Below are 25425 nucleotides of genomic sequence, written 5' to 3' on the forward strand. Positions count from 1 at the left end.
ATTAAATGATTAATGGTACTCTTAATCACTTCAGAATGGATATCATTGACAAGGGTGTATTATTTGTTTATTGTCTTTTTTTTTTTTTTGAGGCAGAGTTTCTGCCCTTGTTGCCCAGGCTGGAGTGCAGTGACACGATCTGGGCTCACTGCAACCTCCATTTCCCAGGTTCAAGTGATTTTCCCACCTCAGCCTCCTGAGTAGCTGGGATTACCGGCACTCGCCATCATGACCGGCTAATTTTTCTATTTTTAGTTGAGACGGGATTTCACAATGTTGGCCAGTATGGTCTCAAACTCCTGACCTCAGGTGATCTGCCCGCCTCGACCTCCCAAAGTGCTGGGATTACAGGCGTGAGCCACTGTGCCTGGCTGTTGTTTTTTTTTTTTTTAATAGACAGGACCTCAGGCCGGGCGTGGTGGCTCATGCCTGTAATCCCAGCACTTTGGGAGGCCGAGGCAGGTAGATCACCTGAGGTCAGGAGTTCGAGACCAATCTGGCTAACATGATGAAACCCCATCTCTACTAAAAATACAAAAAATTAGCCAGGCGTGCTGGTGGGCACCTGTAATCCCAGCTGCTTGGGAGGCTGAGGCAGGAGAATCGCTTGAACCTGGGAGGCGGACGTTGCAGTGAGTGGAGATCATGCCATTGCACTCCAGCCTGGGCAACAGAGCGAGACTCCATCTCAAAAAAAAAAAAAGAAATAAGAAATTGCCAGGTGAGGGGGCATGGTGGCTCACACCTGTAATCCTAGCACTTTGGAAGGCCGAGGCGGGTGGGCAGATCGCTTGAGCCCAGGAATTTGAGACAAGCCTAGACAACATAGCGAAACCTTGTCTATACAAAAATCCCCCAGACGTGGTGGCCTGTGCCTGTAGTCCCAGCCACTCAGGAGGCTGAGATGGGAGGATTGCTTGAGCCCTGGGAGGTGGAGGTTGCAGTGAGCAGAGATTGCGCCACTCCACTTCAGCCTGGGTGACAGAATGAGACCCTGTCTCAAAAAAAAAATTGCTAAACTGTTCTCCAAAGTGGTTGTACCATTTGCTTTTCTGCCAGCAGAGTTCCAGTTCTGCTGGTGTAAAATCCTCACCAACACTTGGTTGCCATGCCTAGTGTTTTGGATTGATGTAAAGGTAGACAGTGAAATAAAATGGAGAGTCCAGAAATAAACTCACTTATATGTCGACAACCAGTTTTTGAGAGTGAGAGGCAATGTAGAGGGGAAAGGATGGCCTTTTCAATAAATAGTATGGGAACTATTGTATATCAATATGCAAATCACTCATAAAAACAAAAAATGGGTCATAGACTGAAAACCCCAAGCTTAAAGTTTGAGGTTTAAGAAACTTTAAATATGGGAGAAAGAAAGTATGGGAGAAAATCTCCATGCTATTGGTTTAGTCAAAGGTTTCCTAGATGTAGCAACAAAGGCATGATCCATAAAAGAACAAATGGATAAACTGGACTTTAGGAAAACTGAAAACTTATAGTTTCAAAAGATTGTTCAGAGAATGGAAAGACAAGCCACAGATCGGGAGAAAATCTTTGCATCTGATGAAGGACTTGTCACAAACTTTTGAAACAAAAACAAGGAAATAACACATTTAACAAAATGGACAAAAAGTGGAGCATGGTGGCTTATGCCTGTAATCTCAGCACTTTGGGAGGCTGAGGCAGGAGGATTACTTGCACCCAGAAGTTCAGGACCAGCATAGGCAACATAAACATAGGGAGACCTTGTCTCTACTAGAAATAAATAAAAAAAAATTGGCGAACGGGATGGTAGGAATCTTTAGTCCCAGCTGCTTGGGAGGCTGAGGTTGGACAATTGCTTGACCCCAGGAGGTCGAGGCTTCAGTGAGCTGTGATTATGCCACTGCACTCCAGCCTGAGTGACAGAGTAAGACCCCTGTCTCAAAAAAGGACAAAAGATTTGAATGAAATTTCACTCAGGAAGGTATATGTGTTGCAAATGAGTACGTGAAAAGATCCTTTACTTCATTAGGCTTAGGGAATCCATATTAAAATCACAATAACATGCCAATACAAAACTTGTTAGAAAAGATATGTCATTTCCTGCTGGGCGCAGTGGCTCATGCCTGTAGTCCCAGCGCTTTGGGAGGTCGAGGTGGGCGGATCACCTGAGGTTAGGAGTTTGAGACCAGCCTGACCAAGATGGAGAAACTCCATCTCTACTAAACATACAGAATTAGCCAAGCGTGGTGGCACATGCCTGTAATCCCAGCTACTTGGGAGGCTGAAGCAGGAGAATCTCTTGAACCCAGGAGGCGGAAGTTGTGATGAGCAGAGATCCCACCATTGTACTCCAGCCTGTACAACAAGAGCGAAACTCTGTCTCAAAAAAAAAAGGAAATATAAGTCATTTATTTTCCGCTCACTTGAGTCCAGGAGTTCGAGACCAGCCTGAGTAACATAGTGAGACCTGTCTCTACAAAAATTACAAACTTCTTATACTGTATGGTAGGATAAGTGCTTGAATCTATTGACTTACCAATTAATAAAAAAACATTTTGAACTGGGACATGGTGGCTCACACCTGTAATCTCAACACTTTGGGAGGCTGAGGTGGGAGGATTGTTTGAGCTCGGGAGTTCAAGACCCTCCTGGGCCAAGTAGCGAGACCCTGTCTCCATAAAAAATATTGTAAAAAAAATTTATAAGAAAAAAGCCTTTTTGGCCAGGTGTGGTGGCTTGCGTCTGTAATCCCAGCACTTTGGGTGGCTGAGGCGGGTGGATCACCTGAGGCCAGGGGTTTGAGACCAGCCTGGCCAACATTACAAAACCCACATGTCTACTAAAAATAGAAAAATTAGCTGGCCGTGGTGGTGTGCATCTGTAATCCCAGCTACCTGAAGGGTGAGGCACAAGAATCACTTGAACCCAGGAGGCAGAGGTTGCAGTGAGCCGAGATTGTGCCACTGTGCTCCAGCGTGGGCGACAGAGCAAGATTCTGTCTCAAAAAAAAAAAAACAACACCAATTTTTAGGGAAAAATTATTTTGGAATAATTTTAAGAGTTGTAAAAAAGTTGCAAAGAACGATAGAGATATTGATATATTCACCCAGCTATCCTAAATGTTAACTTTTTTTTTTTTTTTTTGAGACAGTCTCGCTGTCTCGCCAGGCTGGAGTGCAGTGGTGCGACCTTGGCTCACTGCAACCTCCGCCTTCTGGGTTCAAGCCGTTCTCCTGCCTCAGCCTCCCAAGTAGTTGGGACTACAGGTGCACATTACTGTGCTCAGCTAATTTTTGTTTGTTTAGTAGAGACGGGGTTTCACCATGTTGGCCAGGATGGTCTCGATTTCTTTACCTTGTGATCCGCCTGCCTCGGCCTACCAAACTGCTGGGATTACAGGCAGGAGCCACTGCGCCTGGTCACCTTTTTACATAAAGGATTGCCTAATCTTTTCTGTAAAGTGTTAGATAGTATCTATCTTACGCTTTGCAGTCCAGACACAATCTCTGTTGCATTTTTATTTTATTACATTTTTGAGACTGGGTTCTCATATTGGCCAGGCTGGTCTGGAACTCCTGACCTCAGGGGATCCGTCTGCCTCAGCCTCCCAAAGTGCTGAGATTACAGGCCTGAGCTACTGCACCCAGCTGATGACAGGGTTTTTAACTTCTTTTGTGTTATGTCTTATTGCTTCCACACACCACCCTGGTTCAAAGGGAACCAGAAGGTAGTAGAATTAGATTATCCCAAAATTACTCATTTCCTGTGTCCCACTTTTTTTTTTTTTTTTTGAGATGGAGTTTCGCTCTTGTTGCCCATGCTGCAATGCAATGGCGCGATCTTAGCTCTCTGCAACCTTCGCCTCTTGGGTTCAAGCAGTTTTCCTGTCTCAGCCTCCCAAGTAACTGGGATTACAGGCATGCGCCACCATGCCCGGCCCGGCTAATTTTGTATTTGTATGTGTATTTTTGTTTTTTGAGACGAGTCTTGCTCTGTCGCCATGCTGGAGTGCAGTGGCGCGTTCTCTGCTCACTACAACCTTCGCCTCTCAGGTTGGAGCGATTCTCCTGCCTCAGCCTCTGGCCCTCTTTTAAAATAATTGTGTCAGTAGGATGGTTCAGCATATGCAACTCAATGAACAGGATACATCTCATTAAGAAAAACAAGGACAGGCCAGCGCGGTGGCTTATGCCTAAATTGCAGCACTTTGGGAGGCCGAGGCGGGCACATCACGAGGTCAGGAGATAGAGACCATCTTGGCTAACAAGGTGAAACCCCGACTCTACTATAAATGAAAAAAAAAATTAGCTGGGCGTGGTGGCGGGTGCCTGTAGTCCCAGCTACTCGGGAGGCTGAGGCAGGAGAGTGGCGTGAATCGGAGAGGCAGAGCTTGCGGTGGGCCGAGATCACTCCACTGCACTCCAGCCTGGGCGACAGAGCGAGACTCAGTCTCAAAAAAAAAAAAAAAAACAGGGACAAAAAACATGATCATTTCAATAAACACTGAAAAATGTATGTGAAAAAATTCAGCATCCCTTTGTGGTAAAGATTATCAACAACCTGAGTGTGGAAGGAACATACCTCAAAATAATAAAGGCTATTTTTTTTTTTTTTTTTTGAGACAGGGTCACGCAGGCTGGAATATAATGATGAGAACATGGCTCACTGTAGCCTTGACCCCCTAGGCTCGAGATCCTTCTGCCTCAGCCTCTCGGGTAGCTGGGACTACTGGTGTGCACTTCCATACCTGGCTAATGTTTTATTTTTTGTAGAGACAGCGTCTCACCAAGTTACCCACAGGGCTGGTTTCAAACTCTTAGGCTCAAGGGATCCGCCTTCCTCAGCCTCCCAAAGTGTTGGGATTACAGGCGTGAGTCACTGCATCTGGCCTAACTTGAGTACTAGAAGTTCTAGCCAGAGCAAATAGGCAAGAGAAGGAAATAAAGGGGTCTAGATTGCAAAGGAAGAAGTCACATTATATTCTTATTTATAGATGACATATTGTATTTAGAAAAACCTAAAAACTCCACCAAACAACTGTTAGAACTGAGAAATGAATTCAGTGAAGTTGCAGGATGCAAAATCAGCAACAAAAATTAGCCTTTATAATCAACAGCAAAACAGTTGTACTTTGTCTACTTTGTTTAGGTACTCATTATATAGTATATGCTTCCCCTTTAGCCATTTAGTAAATAATATGTTTAGTAGTCACTGTCAATACTTAAGTCAGTTTCTCTAGTCGTTTTGATTGTCTGAACCCATTGGTTTTGTTGATTCCTCTGGAAAGGATTATGAGAACAATATTCCTTGTGTTTGATGTTGTTCACAATTTATACTTTTTATACTTGAGTAGAACATCAGTTTTGTTGGCTCTAAGTGCTAGGCCCACATTTTCTTTACGTTATCTTTTTTTTTTTTTTTTTTGAGACAAGGTCTCACTTTGTCACCCATACTGGAGTGTAGTGGCACGGTCACGCTCACTGCCCTCTTCTCCCTTGACCTCCTGGGCTCAGATAATCCTCCTACCTCAGCCTCTTGAGTAGCTGGGAGCACAGGTGCATGCCACCACACTGGTTAATTTTTGTATTTTTTTTGTAAAGGATTTTGTTGTGTTGCACAGGCTGGTCTCAAACGCCTGAGCTCAAGCAATCTGCCTGCCTCAGCCTTCTGAAGTGCTGGAATTACAGGTGTGAGCTGCTGTACCTGACTATCTTAAATATTAATTTTTTCTTGCACAAAGCATTGCTCTTGAGAAGTTTGTTGATATTCTAATTTCATTCTCTTCTATGTCTCTTGACATTTCTGCCTAGTTGTCCAGTGGATGTTTGTTCTTTTAGAGTCCAGTTCTTCTTCTTTTTTTTTTTTTCTTTTTGAGATGAGTCTCACCCTGTCTCCCAGGCTGGAGTGCAATGGTGTGATCTCAGCTCACTGCAACCTCTGGCTTCCCGGGTTCAAGCGATTCTCCTGCTTCCGCTTTCCAAGTAGCTGGGATTACAGGTGCATGCCACCATGCCTGGCTAATTTTTTTGTATTTTTAGTAGAGATGGGGTTTCACTGTGGTGGCCAGGCTGGTCTTGAACTCCTGACCTCAAGTGATCTGCCTGCCTCAGCCTCCCAAAGTGCTGGGATTATAGGCATGAGCCACCACGCCCGGCCAGAGTCCAGTTCTTAAACTAAAGAATGTCTTAGTGTGGACTGATTATTTAGGGATTGATATTCTCAAGTACAGTGTATTTTCATTGACATATTTATACATTTTTTGGTTTGTTTTCCAGACATTTTTCTTAAATTTTAGTTTTAAGGATCTATACTGTATTTTTATTCTTTGGAGGCTTATTGTCCATAGCTTTAAGTTGGGTTGTCTTTTACCTATCTTCAGTGTTTGACACTTTGCTTTCTTTTCTCCCATTCCTATTCATCTCTTCATTTCTCTTTTTATTTCCTTTTTATAGGAAAAAAATTTCCCCAGTTTTATTCTCTGTTATTCTTGAGGCATTAATTGTTAAGTTTTATATTCCTTGTAGTTTAGACTCCATTTTCATATGTGATAGGACTTTCTTTAAATAATTATTTCTTGAATTCTGTAATTTAAAGAAGAAATAGAAAAACTTAGAGATATGTTATTCTTTTATCAGATTTTTTTTTTTTTTTTTTTTTTTTTTTGAGACAGGGTCTTGCCCTGGCTTCCGGGCTGGAGTGCAATGGTACGATATAGGCTCGCTGTACCCTCTGCCTCCCAGGTTCAAGTGATTCTTGCACCTCAGCCTTCCAGGTAGCTGAGACTATAGGTATGCGCCACCATGCCTGGCTAATTTTTTTTTTTTTTTTTTTTTTCTTGAGACACAGTTTCATTCTGCTGCCCAGGCTGGAGTACAGTGGCACGATTTCAGCTCACTGCATCCTCCGCCTCTCGGGTTCAAATGATTCTTATGCTTCAACCTCCTGAGTAGCTGGGATTTCAGGCTTGTGCCACCACGCACTGCTAATTTTTGTATTTTTAGTGTAGACGGGGCTTCACCATGTTGGCCAGGCTGGTCTTGAACTCCTGACCTCAAGTGATCCACCTGCCTCGGCCTCCCAAAGTGCTGGGATTACAGGCCTGAGCTACCATGCTCGGCTGTTGTTTTCAATGGGATTTGAGAAAAAGGTGATGCAAGAAGTGTCTGATTTTTAAATGTTTTATAGAGATGGGGGTCTCACTATGTTGCCCAGGCTGGTCTCCTCCTGACTCAGCCTCCCAAAGTGCTGGGATTATAGGCGTGAGTCACTGTGCCCAGCCTTAAAATTTACTTTTTTTTTCCTTTTTTTTTTTTTTTTTTGAGACAGAATCTCGCTCTTTTGCCCAGGCCGGAGTGCAGTGGTGTTATCTCGGCTCACTGCAAGCTCCGCCTCCCGGGTTCATGCCATTTTCCTGCCTCAGCCTCCCGAGTAGCTAGGACTACAGGCACCCGCCACTGTGTCCGGCTAATTGTTTGTATTTTTTTAGTAGAGACGGGGTTTCACTATGTTAGCCAGGATGGTCTCGATCTCCTGACCTCGTGATCCGCCCGCCTCAGCCTCCCAAAGTATTGGGATTACAGGCGTGAGCCACCGCGCCCGGCCTTTTTTTTTTTTTTCCTTTTTTTGTGACCAGGTTGTTCTGTCACACAGGCTGGAGTGCAGTGGCGCCATCTAGGCTCACTGCAACCTTGACCTCCTCGGGCTAAGGTGATCTTCCCACCTTAGCCTCTGGGGTAGCTGGGACTACAGCACTTACCACCACACTTGGCTAGTTTTTCTGTTTTTTTGTAGAAATGAGGTTTTGCAGTCTTAATAGTGAGCTAAGAAATAAAAATTACACCAAATATAGGCCATTTTAAGTAATTAAAAAGTTTTAAAAGCTTTTTTAAAAAGTTCATTATGCCCATTTTGGGAAAGGTTTTGAGGAGGCAGGTTCTCTTATTTACTGCTCGTTGAGTATATATCTTTACAGCCTTTGTGCAGAGCATTTTTGTGGAGATGGTTTTAAACTCCTTTTTAACACTGGTAGACATTTCTTTGACCCTATAGTTTTACTCTTTGTATTCATTATTAGAAAGCTATATTTGGGGCTGGGTGCGGTGGCTCATACCTGTAATCCCAGCACTTTAGGAGGCTGAGGTGGGTGGATCACCTGAGGTCAGGAGTTTGAGACCAGCCTGACCAACATGTTGAAACCCTGTCTCTACTAAAAATACAAAAATTAGCCGGGAATTGTGGCATGTGCCTGTAATCCCAGCTATTCGAGAGGCTGAGACACTAGAATTGCTTGAACCTGGGAGGTAAAGGTTGCAGTGAGCCAAGATTGCACCACTGCACTCCAGCCTGGGCAACAAGAGTGAAACACTGTCTCAAAAAAGCAAAAGAAAAGAAATCTATCTTTGGCCGTGTGTGGTGGCTCATGCCTGTAATCCCAGCACTTTGGGAGGGCAAGGCAGGAGGGTCATTTAAGGTCAGGAGTTCAAGACCAGCCCGAATAACATGGTGAAACTGCATCTGTACTAAAAATAGTAAAAATTAGCCAGGTGTGGTGGCGAACACCTGTAATCTCAGCTACTGGGGAGGCTGAGGCCAGAGAATCGCTTGAACCTGGGAAGCAGAGGTTGCAGAGAATCCCTTGAACCTGGGAGGCAGAGGTTGCAGTGAGCCACGATCACCCCACTGCACTCCAGCCTGAGCAGCAGAGCAAGACTGTCTCAAAAAAAAAAAAAAAAAAAGCTATCTTTGATGTATGTACAGATTTGGGTATAAGAATGGACCTCGGCCTGCCACAGTGGTACATACCTGTAATCCCAGCACTTTGGATGGCCAAGGTGGGCAGGTCACTCGAGGTCAGAAGTTCAAGACCAGCCTGACCAACATGGTGAAACCCTGTCTCTACCAAAACCAAAAATTAGCAGGGCGTGGTGGCATGCCTGTAGTCCCAAGCATGAAAATTGTTTGAACCTAAGAGGCGGAGGTTGCAGTGAGCCGAGAGCATGCTACTGCAAAGCAACAGAGGGAGACTTCATCTCAAAAAAAAAAAAAAACAAAAACAAAAAAAACGAAAGAAAAGAATGGATCTCTGGCAGTGTTTTAGTAGTAATAAATATTTGCAGAGTAAGAAAGATATAGGCTGGGCACTGTGGTTTACACCTGTAATCCTAGCGCTTTGGGAGGCTGAGGCAGAGGAATTGCTTAAGCTTGGGAGTTCAATATTAATCTGGGCAACATGGCGGAACCTTGTTTGTACTAAAAACAAAACATTAACCAGGTGTCGTGTTGTGCGCCTGTATTCCCAGCTATTGGGGGAAATTGTGGGGGGTGGAGTGCGTGAGGTGGGAAGATTGCTTGAGCTTTGGAGGCAGCTGTAGTGAGCACTGATTGTGCCACTGCACTCCAGCCTGGCCAACACAGTGAAACCCTAGCTTAAAAAAAAATGTAAGGCTGGGCAGGTGGCTCACGCCTGTAATCCCAGCACTTTGGGAGGCCGAGGTGGGCGGATCATGAGGTCAGGAGTTCGAGACCAGCCTGACCAACATTGTGAAACCTGGTCTCTACTAAAAATACAAAAATTAGCCAGGCGTGGTGGCGTGCGCCTGTAATCCTAGCTATTCAGGAGGCTGAGGCAAGAGAATCGCTTGAACCTGGGAGGTGGAGGTTGCAGTGAGCCGATATTGCGCCGCTGCACTCCAGCCTGGGCGACAGAGCGAGACTCTATCTCAAAAAAAAAAAAAAAAAAAAAAGTAGCACCTATGCAGTGGATTGTCATGTACCATTAAACGTGATATAGATATTCATAATAAATTGTGTGTGTGAGTGATTCTACATGGTAGTATGTTAAGTATTCTGTTTTTGATAAAAGGAAAATAGCCAGGTATGGTGGCTCATGCCTATAATTCCAGCTCTTTGGGAGGCAGAAGTAGGAGGATTGCTTGAGTTCAGGAGTTTGAGACTAGCATGGGCAACACAGTGAGACCTTGTCTTTACCAAAACAACAGCAACAACAAATTAGCCAGGCATGGTGGCTGCCATGGTTGCTACTCAGGAGGCTGAGGTCAGAGGAGTGCTTGAGCCTGGGAGGTCGAGGCCTTGGTGAGCTGTGATTGTGCCACTGCATTCCAACACAGAGTGTAATCCTGTTTTTTTTTTTAATGAAAAAATATAAATACCAAATACATAAATAGTTTTGGTGTTAGATGGTCACCTTATGGATTTTTCAATTTTTCTTGTGTTTGACATGTAAAGCTTATAATTTAAGAAACTGTAATGATGGGAAGGGATGAACATCAGTGGTGCTTGGATTGGAACAAGGCTACCTGAATCTGCTGGATAATGAGTATGGTACATTTTTTAGGGTTGAAACACAGGGAGCAGAAAATAATAGTATTAGGGAAAACGGGCAAACTCTTCATACAGGCTTCTTGCAACAGGGACACCAACAGTCTACTTTCATTTTGTGAAAATTGATTATATGAATTGGAGTTATCTTGTCATACCCAACTAAATTTAGAGTCAATGGACCAAAGGTTACGGTAAAGAAGTGCTTGGGGCACAAAGCACTTGCCCAGAGATTATATTGCAAGCCAGCTGCCACAATGACATGCTGTAACCTTAAATCCAGTTTTACCTACTAGCTGTTGAGATGAACTCTTGTGACTCTATATAGTTTTACCAACCGTGTTCACTCACCAATCAGAGCTTACCAGCTCCCAAAAGCTTTAGTAGTTCCAGTGAGTTTTCTTTCAAAACAGTAGGCCACATTTCTTTTTCTAATAAAACTCCCAACCTTCTTTGTGTTCTTTGGACACACTGGAGGCTACCCTAGTATGTGTATGTATGTATGTCCTGGATTGCAATCCTACTTATATATTCTTCCCAAATAAAACCTTTTTTACTTAGAGATTTGTTTCTCTCTATATTTTTGACTTTAACAGTTCATAACAAGTTGTCATTACTCCAAACCCAAATGTATAATGTGGAAATGCCATCTTTTAAAAACCCATCTCTCCCTTTGCTTTTCCCTTTTACTTCATCTAGTTATCACAACAGTGGTGCTCTTGGCTGTGGCACTGGAACTTCTTGGTTGGTTATGATTCAGGAAAATGATTGTCTGATTTAGGGATAGTGAGAGTATATGTAAGGTCCTTACATTTACAAGGAACAATGGAGGTAAGATTTTCAGTAAGGGTAGACACTGAATTTCTGTACCAGTCTCTTTTTGGGTATAACGTAGCAGTACTGCAGCAGTTAAACTGAGGTCTCAGCAGGCACAGGTTGGGGTGAACAGGCCAAAGCCCCTGGAGTTTGTATAATCACCCACCCACATGGCCTGGAAAGGCCTTTTGAAAAGTGCTTTAAAATGCAAAAAATGTCAACAACTCCCACTTATCCCACTTTAGTCAAGATTATTTGAAATGAGTGTATATAAAAAACTGAGAATAAAAGCTGTTTATTAGTTCCTTATGGCTTTTCTTCCTCTAAGATGTTTTTGTAAACTGTTCAGCTTTTTAAATATGTGTTGGGAGTTAGTATAGACTTGGTTAACAAGGCAACTTAAACTATTTTGGAGTAATTTTAGATTTAATAGACTGTTGTACAGAGATGATACAGATTGTTCCTGTATATTCCTCACCTAATTTCCCTGTTGTAATAATTATGGTACCTTCGTTAAAACTAAGAAACCAGACTGGCACATTACAAAGTCACTCCACAGAAGAATAACTTTCTTTAGAACTTTTCTGATTTTTTGTTGCTAAAAACATCAGAAAACGAAACTTCAGTCAGTAATATGATTGAAAAAATATTTTGAGTGACAAAAGTAACTAGAAGTTTTTCTGCAAATAGCCAGATGTGGTGGTGCGCACCTGTAGTCCAAGCTACATGGGAGGCTGAGGTGGCAGGATCTCTTGAACTTAGGAGTTGGAGGCTGCAGTGAGCTATGATGGCATCACTACACTGCAGTCTGAGGGGACACTGCAGTCTGAGGGGACTACCTTTAAAAAATTAAATAATTACGGCTGGGCGCAGTGACAGGTGCCTGTAATCCCAGCAACTCAGGAGGCTGAGGCAGGAGAATTGCTTGAACCTGGGCGGCACAGGTTGCAGTGAGCCAAGATCATGCCAGTGCACTCCAGCCTGGGCGACAGAGTGAGACTCCATCTCAAAATAAATACATACATACATACATACATACTCCAGCCTGGGCAACAGAGTGAGACTCCATCTCAAAATACATACATACATACATACATACATACATAAAAACTTAATGAAATTGTGATTTAGGCCAGGCGTGGTGGCCCAACGCCTGTAATCCCAGCACTTTGGGAGGCCGAGGCAGGTGGATCACCTGAGGTCAGGAGTTTGAGACCATTGTGGCCAACATGGTGAAACCCCGTCTCTACTAAAAATATGAAAACTAGCTGGGCGTGGTAGTGCATTTCTGTAATCCCAGCTACTCTGGAGGCTGAGGCAGGAGCATTGGTTAAGCCTGGGAGGTGGAGGTTGCAGAGTCAAGATCACGGCACTGCACTCCAGCTAGGGTAACAGCACGAGACTCAATCTCAAAAAAAGAAAAAAATCATGAAGAGGGTAACTTTTGCCAGACGCAGTGGCTCAGGCCTGTAATCCCAGCACTTTGGGAGGCTGAGGTGGGAGGATCACTTGAGCCCAGGAGTTCAAGACCAGCCTGGGCAACATAGTGAAACCCTGTCTCTTAGAAAAACAAAATTATTGTGTATAAAAAAGATAAAGTAACTTTAAAAATATTTTTAATTTAGCTAAATACAACTTTTTTTCTTCAGAACTGACCAGCATACCTTTTTAGACCTGACAACAGAGCTTTTTTGACACAAAGTTCAAAGCCTGTGTCTGGTCAGTTGTTTGCGTTCCCTTTTATTTTTTCTTTTATTATTTTTTGCCTACCAACTACCTCTAAAGATTTCATTACTTTTTAAGCCTTTTTTTTTTTTTAATCTTTTTAAAAATTAAATAGAGACAGGGTCTCTCTATGTTGCCCAGGCTAATTTCGAACTCCTGGGCTCAAGCAGTTCTTCTACCTTGGCTTCCCAAAGGCATGAGCCACCATGCCCTGCCAAGATTTCATTATTTTTTGTTGTTCTGCTTTCTCTTGAGCTGATTTCCCCCACTCTACCAAGGGAAAGAAAATTCAAGTAAGTCAATGGCCGGTTAAGGTGAACAGTAGCTTTAGGTCATTTGGTCAAAGGAATGGTTCCTTTATGTTATTAATTTGATGCTTATTTTTCCTGTGGGAACAGGTTATATATGGTTGAGAGGCCTAAATTCAGGGTCTTTTATTTGTTGTTACTTAGTATTTCTAGTGCTTGAGAGCCTTATCTATTTGACCCAGATTTTGGAATCTAACTTATGCTTTTGGTGTTCAAATCCTTAACAATTGTATGTACTTTCCAGGCAACGGCTGAACAGATGCGTCTCGCTCAAGTGATCTTTGATAAGAATGATTCAGATTTTGAAGCTAAAGTTAAGCAGGTATGTTCCTGGCAAAGGATATCATCATTTTTTAATCTATTTTGATTGTGCTTAAAAAGATAATTTCAGTAAAGATTTTTGTTTTAAAGTATTACTTCGAGCTTCTAGTCTCACCTGAAATCTGTGTGTTGGATTTTGGACTTGTGATTAAAAATATCTTTACTGGTGGGCAAGTGAAGGAATTGAATACGTTCACCTACCTTACAATACAGTCTTTCTGAGTTACTAGTGTTTACATGTGAACACTGAACCAGACATTTCTGTAAGCACACTGAGATTTTCCAATACCTGTGCATAGGAAGTATATCTAACATTTGGCACAGTCTCTGGGAATTTTGTTTAATGTTAGAGATGAACTGAATTACCTTTAAAAAATTTTTTTTTTCATAGAGACATGGTCTCACTCTGTTGCCCAGGCTGTAGTGCAGTGGTGCTGTCATAGTTCACTGCAGCCTCAAACTCCTAGGCTCATGCTATCCTGCTGCCTCAGTCTCCTGAGTAGCTATGATGACAGATGTTCATCACCATGCCCAGCTAATTTTTAAAATATTTGTAGAGACAGAGTCCTGCAGTGTTGCCTAGGCTAGTCTTGAACTCCTGGGCTCAAGCAATCTGCCTTGGCCTCCCAGAGTGCTGGGATTACAGGATTACTGGCCTGAATTGCCATTTCAAACATGGTTGTGATTTCATACTCTTGCTGGAAAAGTATAAAATTAAATTTTAGGGCAATGTCTTCATTTTGAACTTTAATAAGAGGTATTTTTGATACCCTAATCTTAATTTCCAACTTTTCTTTGCTGACCCTTTCTCATCAAGATTCTGGAAATCAAGCTGTAACCCCTACCTCAGTGCCAGATATACCAACTCTTGGTAGATGTCGTCTAATAATTGTTCTTTGGAGTAAAGGTCTCACAATGAAATCTTATTTTGTCTTACAAGAAATCATAGATTTCTTTCTCTGGAATGAGATCTTCATACAGTTTGAGATATACTTCTATATATTACATTGCCTTTTATCTGAATAGTATAGATAGAACACTGGCCCAGGAGTTCAGAGGTTTAAGTTCTAATTTTAGTTTTGTCTGTCAGTAATCTGATCACTGGGGAAATTTTGATGTTGACTGTGTGTCTTAAAAATTGTATGTTGCAGGCATTCACTTAGTACAGATCATTGATAAAAATGAGACATTTATTAGTAGCTATCCAAAGACTGAAGCATCAGAAAGCTATAGAGTATGCAGAACTTTTGCTGCTTGATAAAATGAAAAGATGAAAGCAGGGAGGCCAAATGGTGTAGTGCAGAGAGCTGTGATTATGAGATCAGGAGGCCTGAGTTCTAGATGGGCGTTGCTATTAATTACCTTTGTGACCATAGACAAATCACTTGATATGTTGGGATCAAGCTGTTTTGAACTTCAACTAGTACATGTTAAAATAGTTAAATGTAGTTAAAATGCAATAGATATTAAATCATAGGTTTATTCACTGATACTTGAGAAACCTGCATTTTGCCTAGTCTGTGATCGTTCTAGCGATGCAGATGCTAAGTAACAAGTATCCCTTACTAATGAGAATAAACTGAAGAGTTTCTTTCATCATTACTTCAAGCATGGCACCATGTTGAAGATCCTTGAGAAAATATGTCTAGGAGTGTGTTTTGTGATAGTAGCAGAATTCCACTTGTAAGACTTTAGGGTGTTATATAACTTAGTATGTATATGGAATGATATTTTTTCTTCTTTTTTTTGGGGGGGGAGACAAGGTCTTGCTCTGTCTCCTGTGCTAGAGTGCAGTGGCACAATCATGGCTTATTTTCAATCTTCGCCTCCAGGGCTGAAGCAATCCTCCTACCACCACGCTTGGTTAATTTTTTGTAAAGATGAGGTCTCACTATATTGTCCAGTCTCGAACTCCTGGGCTCAAGCGATCCTCTTGTCTCTGCCTCCCAAAGTGTTGATTATAGTCGTGAGCCACTGCGGCTGGCCTTTGAAGTGTTCTAATCCAAATGGTGAAAGCCAGCATGTGGAATATTGTCCCTGACAAAAAATTTGTATTGGATTTTCCATGAATGATGACTGTGTACTCATATAGTTCCACCTCATATTTAAATTTAGGAATCCTGTGTGCTTGAATTAAATTTGATTATTCAGATACTAGATCTTGGGTATTCTGAGAATGTTGGTACGTATGTATGTGCTGCTGATTAATGATCTGCTCCTTGGTCAACTTGGAGGAAGATTGATTTATAGTTAGATTCTACCAGTGTTAGTGAAAAGACATGCATGGAATGGCCACAAAAATACAAGTAAACATGTCCTCATTGTAAACTCAGAGTCTAGAAGAGGCCATCTTCATGTAGAAGGATTATGTAATTATTTGTATAGAAGAATCTTAATATCAAGTGCCAGTTTTTGGTTGCCTCTAACCATTTTCTGATATGTTCACTAGCTTATGGAAGTGACAGGGAAAAATCAGGATGAATGCATAGTGGCCCTACATGATTGTAATGGAGATGTGAACAAAGCTATCAATATATTGCTGGAAGGGAATTCAGACACAGTAAGTATTATTAATTGATTTGCATTGTTTACATTTGTCTCCAATTCCGTAGCACATTTTCAACTTCACCTTGGTTGGGGGTGGGGATGGAATGGATTATGGTGCCATTCCATATTTGTTTTAAGTTCCAGAAAGAACGATTACCTGAAAAGACTGTTTTTGTTATGTATGGTTTCTTCATGAAGTCGTAGAATCTGATGACTTGAAAGAGAACTTGTTGATCTACTCCAGCCTTACAGTTTCCAAAAATCTCTGTGCCTGTGTATATTTTCACCACCCCCACCTGAAAAGCATCTCTTGGCTCTGTTGCTTATGTTTCTTCATCTCAGTCCTCACCTCTGATTACTTCTTACATCTCTATTATAACAGAAAACCAGGATTTGCTGGTATATGTATTTGCTTATGTGGAATATTAAGTTTTCTTTTTTTTTTTTTTTAATATTGGATTAAGTTTGGTGAGCTTGCAGGCTCATGAGCTCAGGCCTTGGATTTTAAGAAGGATACAGCTAAAGCTACACCAGGCACTTGTGAGCCCTAAAATTTTGCTGTGTGTATATATTTATATTTATATATTATATATAGTTTTTATACATATGTATATATTTATTTATAAATATATATTTAATATTTAATTTTTAAATTTTAAATAATAATTTTAATTTTAAATAAATTATTTAATATATTTAATAATATAGAAACATTTATAATATTTAATAATGTATAAATATATATTATATACAATATTTATAATGTTTGTTTAATAATATATAAATATATATATATATTTAATGTATATATATATATATATATTTATTTTTTTGAGACGGAGCCTCACTCTGCCACCCAGGCTGGAGTGCAGTAGCGCAATCTTGACTCACTGCAACCTCCGTCTCTTAGATTCAAGTGATTCTTTTGCCTCGGCCTCCCAAGTAGCTAGTACTACAGGCATGCGCCACCATGCCCGGCTAATTTTTGTATTTTTAGTAGAGACGGGGTTTCGCCATGTTGGCCAGACTGTTCTCAAACTCCTGACCTCAGGTGATCCACCCGTCTCGGCCTCCCAAAGTGTTGGGATTACAAGTGTGAGCCACCACACCTGACCTGTGTTTATGTTTCTTAAATTGAGGAAACTATTTTAGAGTAGATTAAAAAAAAAATGACTCACCTAAAAGAGGATACAAAGATGAACACATCAATAACTGCCTTTCCTTGGAAAATTTAAAACAAACTGACCGTGTCAGTGTTCATATTTAATTGAAGTCTCATTTTAGGGTCATGCTGCATTAGGTGCAAGAAATACAAAAATGAACTCTGAGAAACTGAAAGCTAAAATGACTATCTTTTTAGTTGATGTGAAACAAAGAGAATGAATTCTTTTAGAGTAAAAATTAACTAATGTGGAAAAGATTTCACTGTTTGAGTGTAGCAGTAATTGTTGGTAAAATTCCATGTAAGAGAACACTGGTACACAAGACAAACCACCAAATTTGTGATTTTTTTTTGAGAAAACCATATTAAATGATAAATTAAAATTTTGAATAGTTTTTGTTTACTGACCTGGGAATAAGTATCCTGGGTTTTGCAAAATATGGAGGATCTGTTTACCTTATTGCTAATGGGTACAGCAGAGAGTGGCTTTCAGTTATTTTCAAAGTGAACTGAAGAACCTCACTGCCCTCTTTGTTTAGGGAAAAAAAAAAAAAGAAAAGAAAAATCTTTGGGAATAGACAAAATAATCCGAATTGTTCACTGGAGAGGATCTTTTTGGATCTTTTTATGGTAGAGATAAGTCCAGACACTATTTTTTGTTGCCTTTCCTTTAGCTCCAGCAGATTTAATTCCTTTTCTCTGGTAGTTTGGTGAATTTTTAAGTCTTAAATGTCCAGTTTTCTCTTTCTGTTTTGAGTTTTAACACCCCCTCCTCATTTGGGACCGAACCTGAAGGAGCCGGTTCTGGGCTATGTATTAGAAAGTAAGACTGGCTGGGCACTGCGGCTCACGCCTGTAATCCCAGCACTTTGGGAGGCCTAGGTGGGCAGATCACGAGGTCGGGAGTTCGAGACCAGCCTGGCCAACATGGCGAAACCCCATGTCTACTAAAAATACAAAAAATTAGCCAGGTGTGGTGGTGGGCACCTGTAATCCCAGCTACTCAGGTGGCTGAGGCAGGAGAATTGCTTGAACTGGGAAGCGGAGGTTGCAGTGAGCCGAGATCGCGGCATTGCACTCCAGCCCGGGCGACAGTGCAAGACTCGGTCTCAAAAAAAAAAAAAAAAAAAAAAAAGAAAGAAAGCAAAGCTGAATTTTTCATGAAGAACACCTCTTTGGTTACCTCTTGAACGATTTTATAGTGTGGGCTATATCTGACTTCTTGTTTTCTTCAAAGATAAGAAAATAGCAAATGAAGTTCTGAATATAGTTGTGAAAGAATACTTACTCGTTCAGGGCTGAGTGGGCTGTGGGGGACGGAAGTAGAGGGAAAGTCTTTGTTTTACTTGTTTGGCGTTTTGGGTTTTTTATTAAGACAGGGTCTCACTCAATTGCCCAGGCTAGAGTGCAGTGGTGCCATCATGGTTTACTACAGCCTCGACCTCCCGGGCTTATGCCATCCTCCAGCCTGCCGAGTAGCCGGGACCACAGGCGCATGCCACTATGCTTGGCCAATTATTTTTATATTTTGTAGAGTTAGGGGGTCTCTGTGTTTCTATGTTGCTCAGGCTGGAGGGAGTCTTTGAAACCCTGGTTTGTTGAGGACCATTCTCTGGTACATCTTGTCTCTCATACTGTTTGCCTTATCTCTTACCTAGTTGCCATCTGCCAGCACCCGTGGCTAAACAGCTTTGATTATCTTCCCTTGACTGAGATAGAGTTAATTGGAGTAGGGTTGACAGAATATAAACACTGTGATGTTGCTAGGAGCAAGAGCATGAAGGCAAACGATTCTTTTCCTATTGTCTAACCTTCCTCTGTGCCAGTATTCTGAAACAAAATTATTACTTGGAAAAGGTGTTAAGTGGAATCGTCCATGATGTTTTTAAGGATAAATTTATTTTTTCTTATGTAAGTATATCTGTCACAAAGGAAGATATTGAACATAAGTACTGAACTTTTTGTTTCATCATAATGTTTGGTTGATGTGACAAAATTGTTTTGAAGTATCAGTCTCTTGCATTAATGTACTTAACTGTTTTTAGTAAGTTGTTTGTGTTGGTAGTTTTTGGCAAAGGCAAAGTGGTGGGAGAGTAATTTTTGAACTAGCTGGCTTCGAAGACTGCTGTTCTGATTATTATGTGGTGGCTGGGAGGACCTGTCCTCTTAGAGTTTCTTCAGACCCATTCTGCAAGTAGCAAAATACCGATAACAGAGGTTGCCAGAAATTCTCTTGGAAATCCTCCATAATTACTTGGTTAACTTTTTAAAGTATGCATGTGTGCATACTTTGCAGACTTCTGCAAAATACACAGTAATCTTTTCAGCAGTTACTAAGGTATTGTAAAGATTGCTTCTTAAAGGTTCTTTTCCCTATTTGCGCCCCCCTGCCCAATAAGTTGTCTTTGTAGAGCTCATAAACCAAGAGTTTGCTTGAGGGGCAGTAGGATGGGGAGGGTATCTTTTTTTTATTTTTATTTTTTTGAGGTGGAATCTTGCTCTGTCACCCAGGCTGGAGTGCAATGGCATGATCTCAGCTCACCACAACCTCCTGCCTCCCGGGTTCAAGCGATTCTCCCGCCTCAGCCTCCCCAGTAGCTGGGATTACAGGAATGCGCTACCACGCCCAGCTAATTTTGTATTTTTAGTAGAGATGGGGTTTCTCCATGTTGGTCAGGATGGTCTTGAACTCCCAACCTCAGGTGATCCGCCTGCTCAGCCTCCCAAGGTGCTGGGATTACAGGCATGAGCCACTGCGCCTGGCTGCTAATTTTTGTATGTTTAGTAGAGATGGGGTTTCACCATGTTGGCCAGGGTGGTCTGGAACTCCTGACCTCATGATCTGCCCACCTTGGGCTCCCGAAGTGCTGGGATTACAAGTGTGAGCCACTGTGCCTGGTCAGGATATCATTTGCTATATGAAGTGGGGTAAAGTGTTTCTCAGATGTTTTACAAAGACAGCTGGCCCCTTTATAAAGATAGAGTACCTTTAGGCGAGGCCGTGTAAAGATGTACATTATGTATACATACACTTTATGCCAACTCTTCTGGGATGATTTTTCCAGGACCTCTGGAATTTACTTTTTGTATTCTAACCTAAGAGGACTGGACTCTGTTTTACATAGTTGTCTAGTATTTTCATATTAGCAAACATAATATATTGAGTTTGTGCAGTATGGGCATTATTTTCGCTGGCATAGATAAGCTTTATTGTTTAATTAGAAAAGAAATGCATAAAAATATTAAAGATTAAATCAAATTAAACATCCTTACTTAAATAATGACATACCTCTTCCTTCAGTAAGTACATAGGCTCCTATTTGAACTAAAAAATGTAATTCTATATGCTGTTTGCTGATTGCTTGCTTTTTCTATCAAGGACCTCTTTCTATATGTACCTATGCAACTGGTAAAATGGCTACATACTGCTCCATTTATGGATACACTAGACTACTTAGTCTCCTGAATTTGATATTTTGGGAATCCCCCTCCCCTCTTTTTATGCCGTTGATCATTTTGTCTGCACATAAATGTTTGAACAATTCTTACGTTATTTTTTTTTTTTTTGATACAGAGTCTCGCTCTGTCACCCAGGCTGGAGTGCAGTGGTGCGATCTTGGCTCACTGCAACCTCCACCTCCCAGGTTCAAGCCTTCGGGTTCAAGTGATTCTCCTGCCTCAGCCTCCTGAGTAGCTGGGATTACAGGTGCCTGCACCACTCCCAGCTAATTTTTGTATTTTTAGTAGAGATAGGGTTTCACCATGTTGGCCAGGATAGTCTCCAACTCCTGGCCTCAGGTGATGTTCCTGCTTTGGCCTCCCAACGTGCTGGGATTACAGGCATGAGCCAGTGTGCTCGGCCATGTTGTTTTATTTGAATAAGGGCCTAGAAGTAGAATTGCTGGGTTGAAAGAGTATGCACCAAATAGGCCAGGCGCAGTGGCTTATGCCTCTAATACCAGTACTTTGGGAGGCCGAGGTAGGTGGATCACCTGAGGTCAGGAGTTTGAGAGCAGCCTGGCCAACATGGTGAAACCCCGTCTCTACTAAAATTACAAAAATTGGCTGGGTGTGGTGGTGTACGCCTGTAATCCCAGCTACTTGGGAGGCTGAGACAGGAGTTATCGCTTGAACCCAGGAGATGCAGGTTTCAGTGAGCCGAGATCGCGCCATTGCACTCCACTATGGGTGACAGAGTGAGACTCTGTCTCAAAAAAAAATTTTTTTTGGATACTATTTCTAAGTAACCTTCTAGAAAGGTTACAATAGATGCATGCTCACCAGAACTGTATGATAATACCTGATTGTTTCACCTTAACTGTCAGGTGACAGTATATTCAGTCTTTCATTATTAAAGCTTAGAGGTAGAATATAATTTATATCTTTTTCATATTTATTTTATATCTAATTAAATATGTGAGTTCATCACAGCTTTGCAGAAGACCAGATATTCCATTTCAAAAAAAGAGTTTGGAAGTTGGCTTCCACTGTTATGGAAATAATTCAGCTTATCACCCAAATTTCAGTTTATTAATTTCCAGTGCTAATGTTTACTTTGGATATACAATATCAAATTCTGTTTTTCTGTAAGGTTTTTAAAAAGCATAAAATAGTTACTCTTAATTTTGGATGGAATCACTTCCAGTCTCTTCTGAAATAAGGTAGATTATGAATAAGTAAATAGAAACTATTGGGCCAATTTTAGGATTTCTCTGTAACTACCCTGCTGGATAATTTTTATATCCACTTATAGTCAAGAATGTAGTATCTCTTTCTTTCTCAGCCGTTTATGTATATATGGTATGATTAGATTTGGTATCACCATTAGGGGAGAGGTGGAGAAGGGAGGTTATATAAATTATTTGACTTCTCACTAGAAGAATTCTTTGGAGGTTAAAAATTTAGGTACTTTATAAATTTTTTAAAAACCCACCAAAACCAAGCTAAAATTTTACTTACCTGCCATTAAATTGTTTTAGATAATTAGTTTGAATAATGGAACAGGCAAGGTTGTATTCCTGGAGCTTTTGGGGCATCATTCTAAGTAATTTTGTGGTCTTTGAATTAATGAGTAGATTTAAGGCCTAATAGAGAGGTAAGTGAGGTGGTGTAGAATAGGAGCTTGGGGAAATGACTTTTACTGTATTCCTAAATTTGCATAGGAAAGGGCTTTATGTTGGGAAAATGTACAGTATTTTGTCAGGTCAGCTAATAGCTGTAATTATTTAGCAACAGGAGCTTAGCAAGAGGATTGTTATCTTCATCATCAATAAAGTAGAACTATATGGAAAGAATTTAAATGATAAGTAGGTGAGCTGCAAGCTGTGGGTAGTTAGGTTTGAAAGATACATGCATGGGCCGGGCGCGGTGGCTCACGCCAGTAATCCCAGCACTTTGGGAGGCCGAGGCAGGCAGATCACGAGGTCAGGAGATCGAGACCATCATGGCTAACACGGTGAAACCCCATCTCCACTAAAAATACAAAAAATTAGCTGGGCGTGTGGCAGGCGCCTGTAGTCCCAGCTACTCAGGAGGTTGAGGCAGGAGAATGGCGTGAACCTGGGAGGCGGAGCTTGCAGTGAGCCCAGATGGTGCCATGCACTCCAGCCTGGGCGACAGAGCGAGACTCTGTCTCAAAAAAAAAAAAAAGAAAGATATATGCATGTGCCCTTGATAATTGTACACACTTTGAATGATAAATGATTAACAGCCGTTCTCTGATAGACTTCATGGGAGACTGTAGGGGGGAAGAAAAAGAATTTTGCAAAAGAAAATTCAGAAAACAAAGAGAATAGAGAGAAGAAAAGCGAGAAAGAATCCAGTCGTGGACGTGGAAACAACAACCGGAAAGGAAGAGGCAGCAATCGTGGCAGAGAATGTAAGTACAGACTTTCTCCTCAATTTTTTCTCTTCTCTTCTTTCATCTCAAGTGACCCTCCCGCCTCAGCCTCCCAAAGTGTTGGGATTACAGGCATGAGTCACTGCGCTCAGCTTTCTCAAATTTTTTCTTAGTTTTCATACATCCTGAACAACTGAAAGATTAGTCCATAGCATGCTCATAAATTCGTTCCTCAATGCAGAATTTGTTCTAATAGTTAACACTAGAAATGAGTGGCACCTGAGTAGTTTCATAAGAGCCTCCCATGTGGTTTCATATCAGCATTGACTTGGGCTGTAGGCGGGTGGTTGTGTAGTGTGTCTTATGACTCCCTTCTGTTATGAGTCAGACACATTTGTTAATTTTAGAATGGTGTGTGTGTGGCGAAGAAGGGGCCAGGGGTCATTTACTTACAGGTAGATAAAGCTGTTTTTTATTCTCCATTTATAGACGCTCATGGTATAGACAGGGGTTAGATTAAGAGGAAAGTTGCTGAATAGGGAGGATTTCTTATAGGCAGGTCTCATTTCCATTAGACCTAGGTTTTCTAGGTTTTGTCACTGTTTATGCAAAACAACCTTGTCTGCTCTGGCAGTGTGTCAGTGTAGTTAAGTTATGAAAGAATAAAATGTAAATATTTAACATATCACCCTGAGACTCTTGCTGTCTCATATATTCCACCGATAATTGAGTATCTACTATGTAGTGGATACTTTTATAGGCATACAACAATGAATAAAATAGGTAAAATCTTTGCCCTTCTAAAACTTTTAATGAAGGTCAAATGGGATGTAACAATAAAGAAGATAAAATATTTTATATTAATATATTTTAATGATGTTATGTAGAAATTATGTTATGGGGAAAAACAGAGATGCAAATTACGGGAAGAGGTCTGGCAAATTTAAGTGGGTTGCTAAGGAAAGCCTCACTGGAATTCATGTGAGTCAGCCTCTGAAAGAGGTGAGGGGAGCAAGCCATGCCAATATCCTTCATGAAATTTCTGTATTATATAGAGCTATTAATGCCAATATAGGGATGAGAAAAAGAAAAGACTCCGTGTTGGCATCTTCCCGTTAGTATCCTAGAAAAACTCAACTCTAGTTGAGTTTTAGTTTAGTTTTTCTAAGAACTCAGTGTTTCCTTGGTATTGCTATTTTGCTATTCTGTGCCTTTCCAGGCTTTGAACCTAACTAATGAGCAAATTCTGTGATATATTAACTTAGTTACATAATGGAAGTAGTTTTTTTGAAGCAAAAACTTCACAGCAAGTCCACAAAGAAGAAAGAAAAATCAGTATGTTATTTTATTTTCAGAATTTTCATGTGAATTAAGGAAGATGTGATTTCATATATATATATATATATATATATATATATATATATATTTTTTTTTTTTTTTTTCTCAATTTTTTTGAGACAAGGTCTTAGTCTTTCACCCAGGCTGAAGTGCAGTGGCATGATCACAGCTCACTGCAGCCTTGACCTCCCTGAGCTCAGGTGATCTTCCCACCTCAGCCTTCTGAGTAGCTGGGACTACTAGCTGCATGCCATCACAACCATGCCTGGATAAGTTTTGTATTTTTTTGTATTTTGTGTGTTGTATTTTTTCTGAGACAGAGTCTTGCTCACTTGCCCAGGCTGGAGTGCAGTGAGGAGATCTCGGCTCACTGCAACCTCCGCCTCTTGGGTCCAAGCAATTCTCCTGCCTTAGCCTCTCGAGTAGCTGGGACTACAGGTGCGTGCCACCACACTTGGCTAATTTTTATATTTTTTGGTAGAGACAGGGTTTCCGTGTGTTAGCCAGGCTGGTCTTGAACTCCTGGCCTCAAGTGATCCACCCGCCTCAGCCTCCCAAAGTGCTGGGATTATAGGTGTGAGCCACTGCGCCCGGCCAATTTTTGTATTTTTTTGTATGTTGCCCAGGCTGGTCTCAAGCTCTTGGGCTCAAGAGATCTGCCCCCCTCAGCTGGAAACTGCAAGTGCTGGAATTACAAGTGTAAGCCACTGTGCCTGACCTCATTCAGTTTTTAAGTCACTTTTGTTTTTGTTTTTCCTGTTTCTGAACCCGTTGTTTAAATTGTAGCCTGTTTGTCATTCCTTCTTTACCTTTAATAGGTGCTTGATAAGGTTATGTACAAGAGGTTTGGAAATGGAAATTTGATTTTTCTGCTCTTTTTCCCCTAGTTAGAGGTGAAGAAAATGGAATTGATTGCAATCAAGTGGACAAACCTTCAGATCGTGGCAAGCGAGCCCGAGGTAGAGGTAAGCTAGAGTAAGAGAGAAGAAAATGCTTTCAATTAGGGGGAAGAAGCAGGCAGTTGCTTTGCTGGACTGTGACTAGGGATGGCA

General features: G+C 41.2%; 1 protein-coding gene across 13 annotated transcripts in view; it reads left to right on the forward strand.

Annotated features, from left to right (window-relative positions):
• Window positions 1-25425, forward strand: part of UBAP2 (ubiquitin associated protein 2) — a 126460-nt gene that overhangs the window by 37317 nt on the left and 63718 nt on the right. For 12 of the 13 annotated variants that reach the window (XM_063650217.1, XM_063650212.1, XM_054502802.2 and 9 more), the window contains 4 exons: window positions 13411-13488; window positions 15937-16047; window positions 22921-23074; window positions 25261-25338. In XM_063650217.1, coding sequence (XP_063506287.1) covers window positions 13411-13488; window positions 15937-16047; window positions 22921-23074; window positions 25261-25338 — 421 coding nt within the window. Of the gene's footprint in view, window positions 1-13410; window positions 13489-15936; window positions 16048-22920; window positions 23075-25260; window positions 25339-25425 lie in introns of those variants that run through there. The other variant, XM_054502804.2, reaches the window with a different exon arrangement.

The sequence above is a fragment of the Pongo pygmaeus genome, chromosome 13, assembly GCF_028885625.2.
Source record: "Pongo pygmaeus isolate AG05252 chromosome 13, NHGRI_mPonPyg2-v2.0_pri, whole genome shotgun sequence".
Taxonomy (NCBI): Eukaryota; Metazoa; Chordata; class Mammalia; order Primates; family Hominidae; genus Pongo; species Pongo pygmaeus.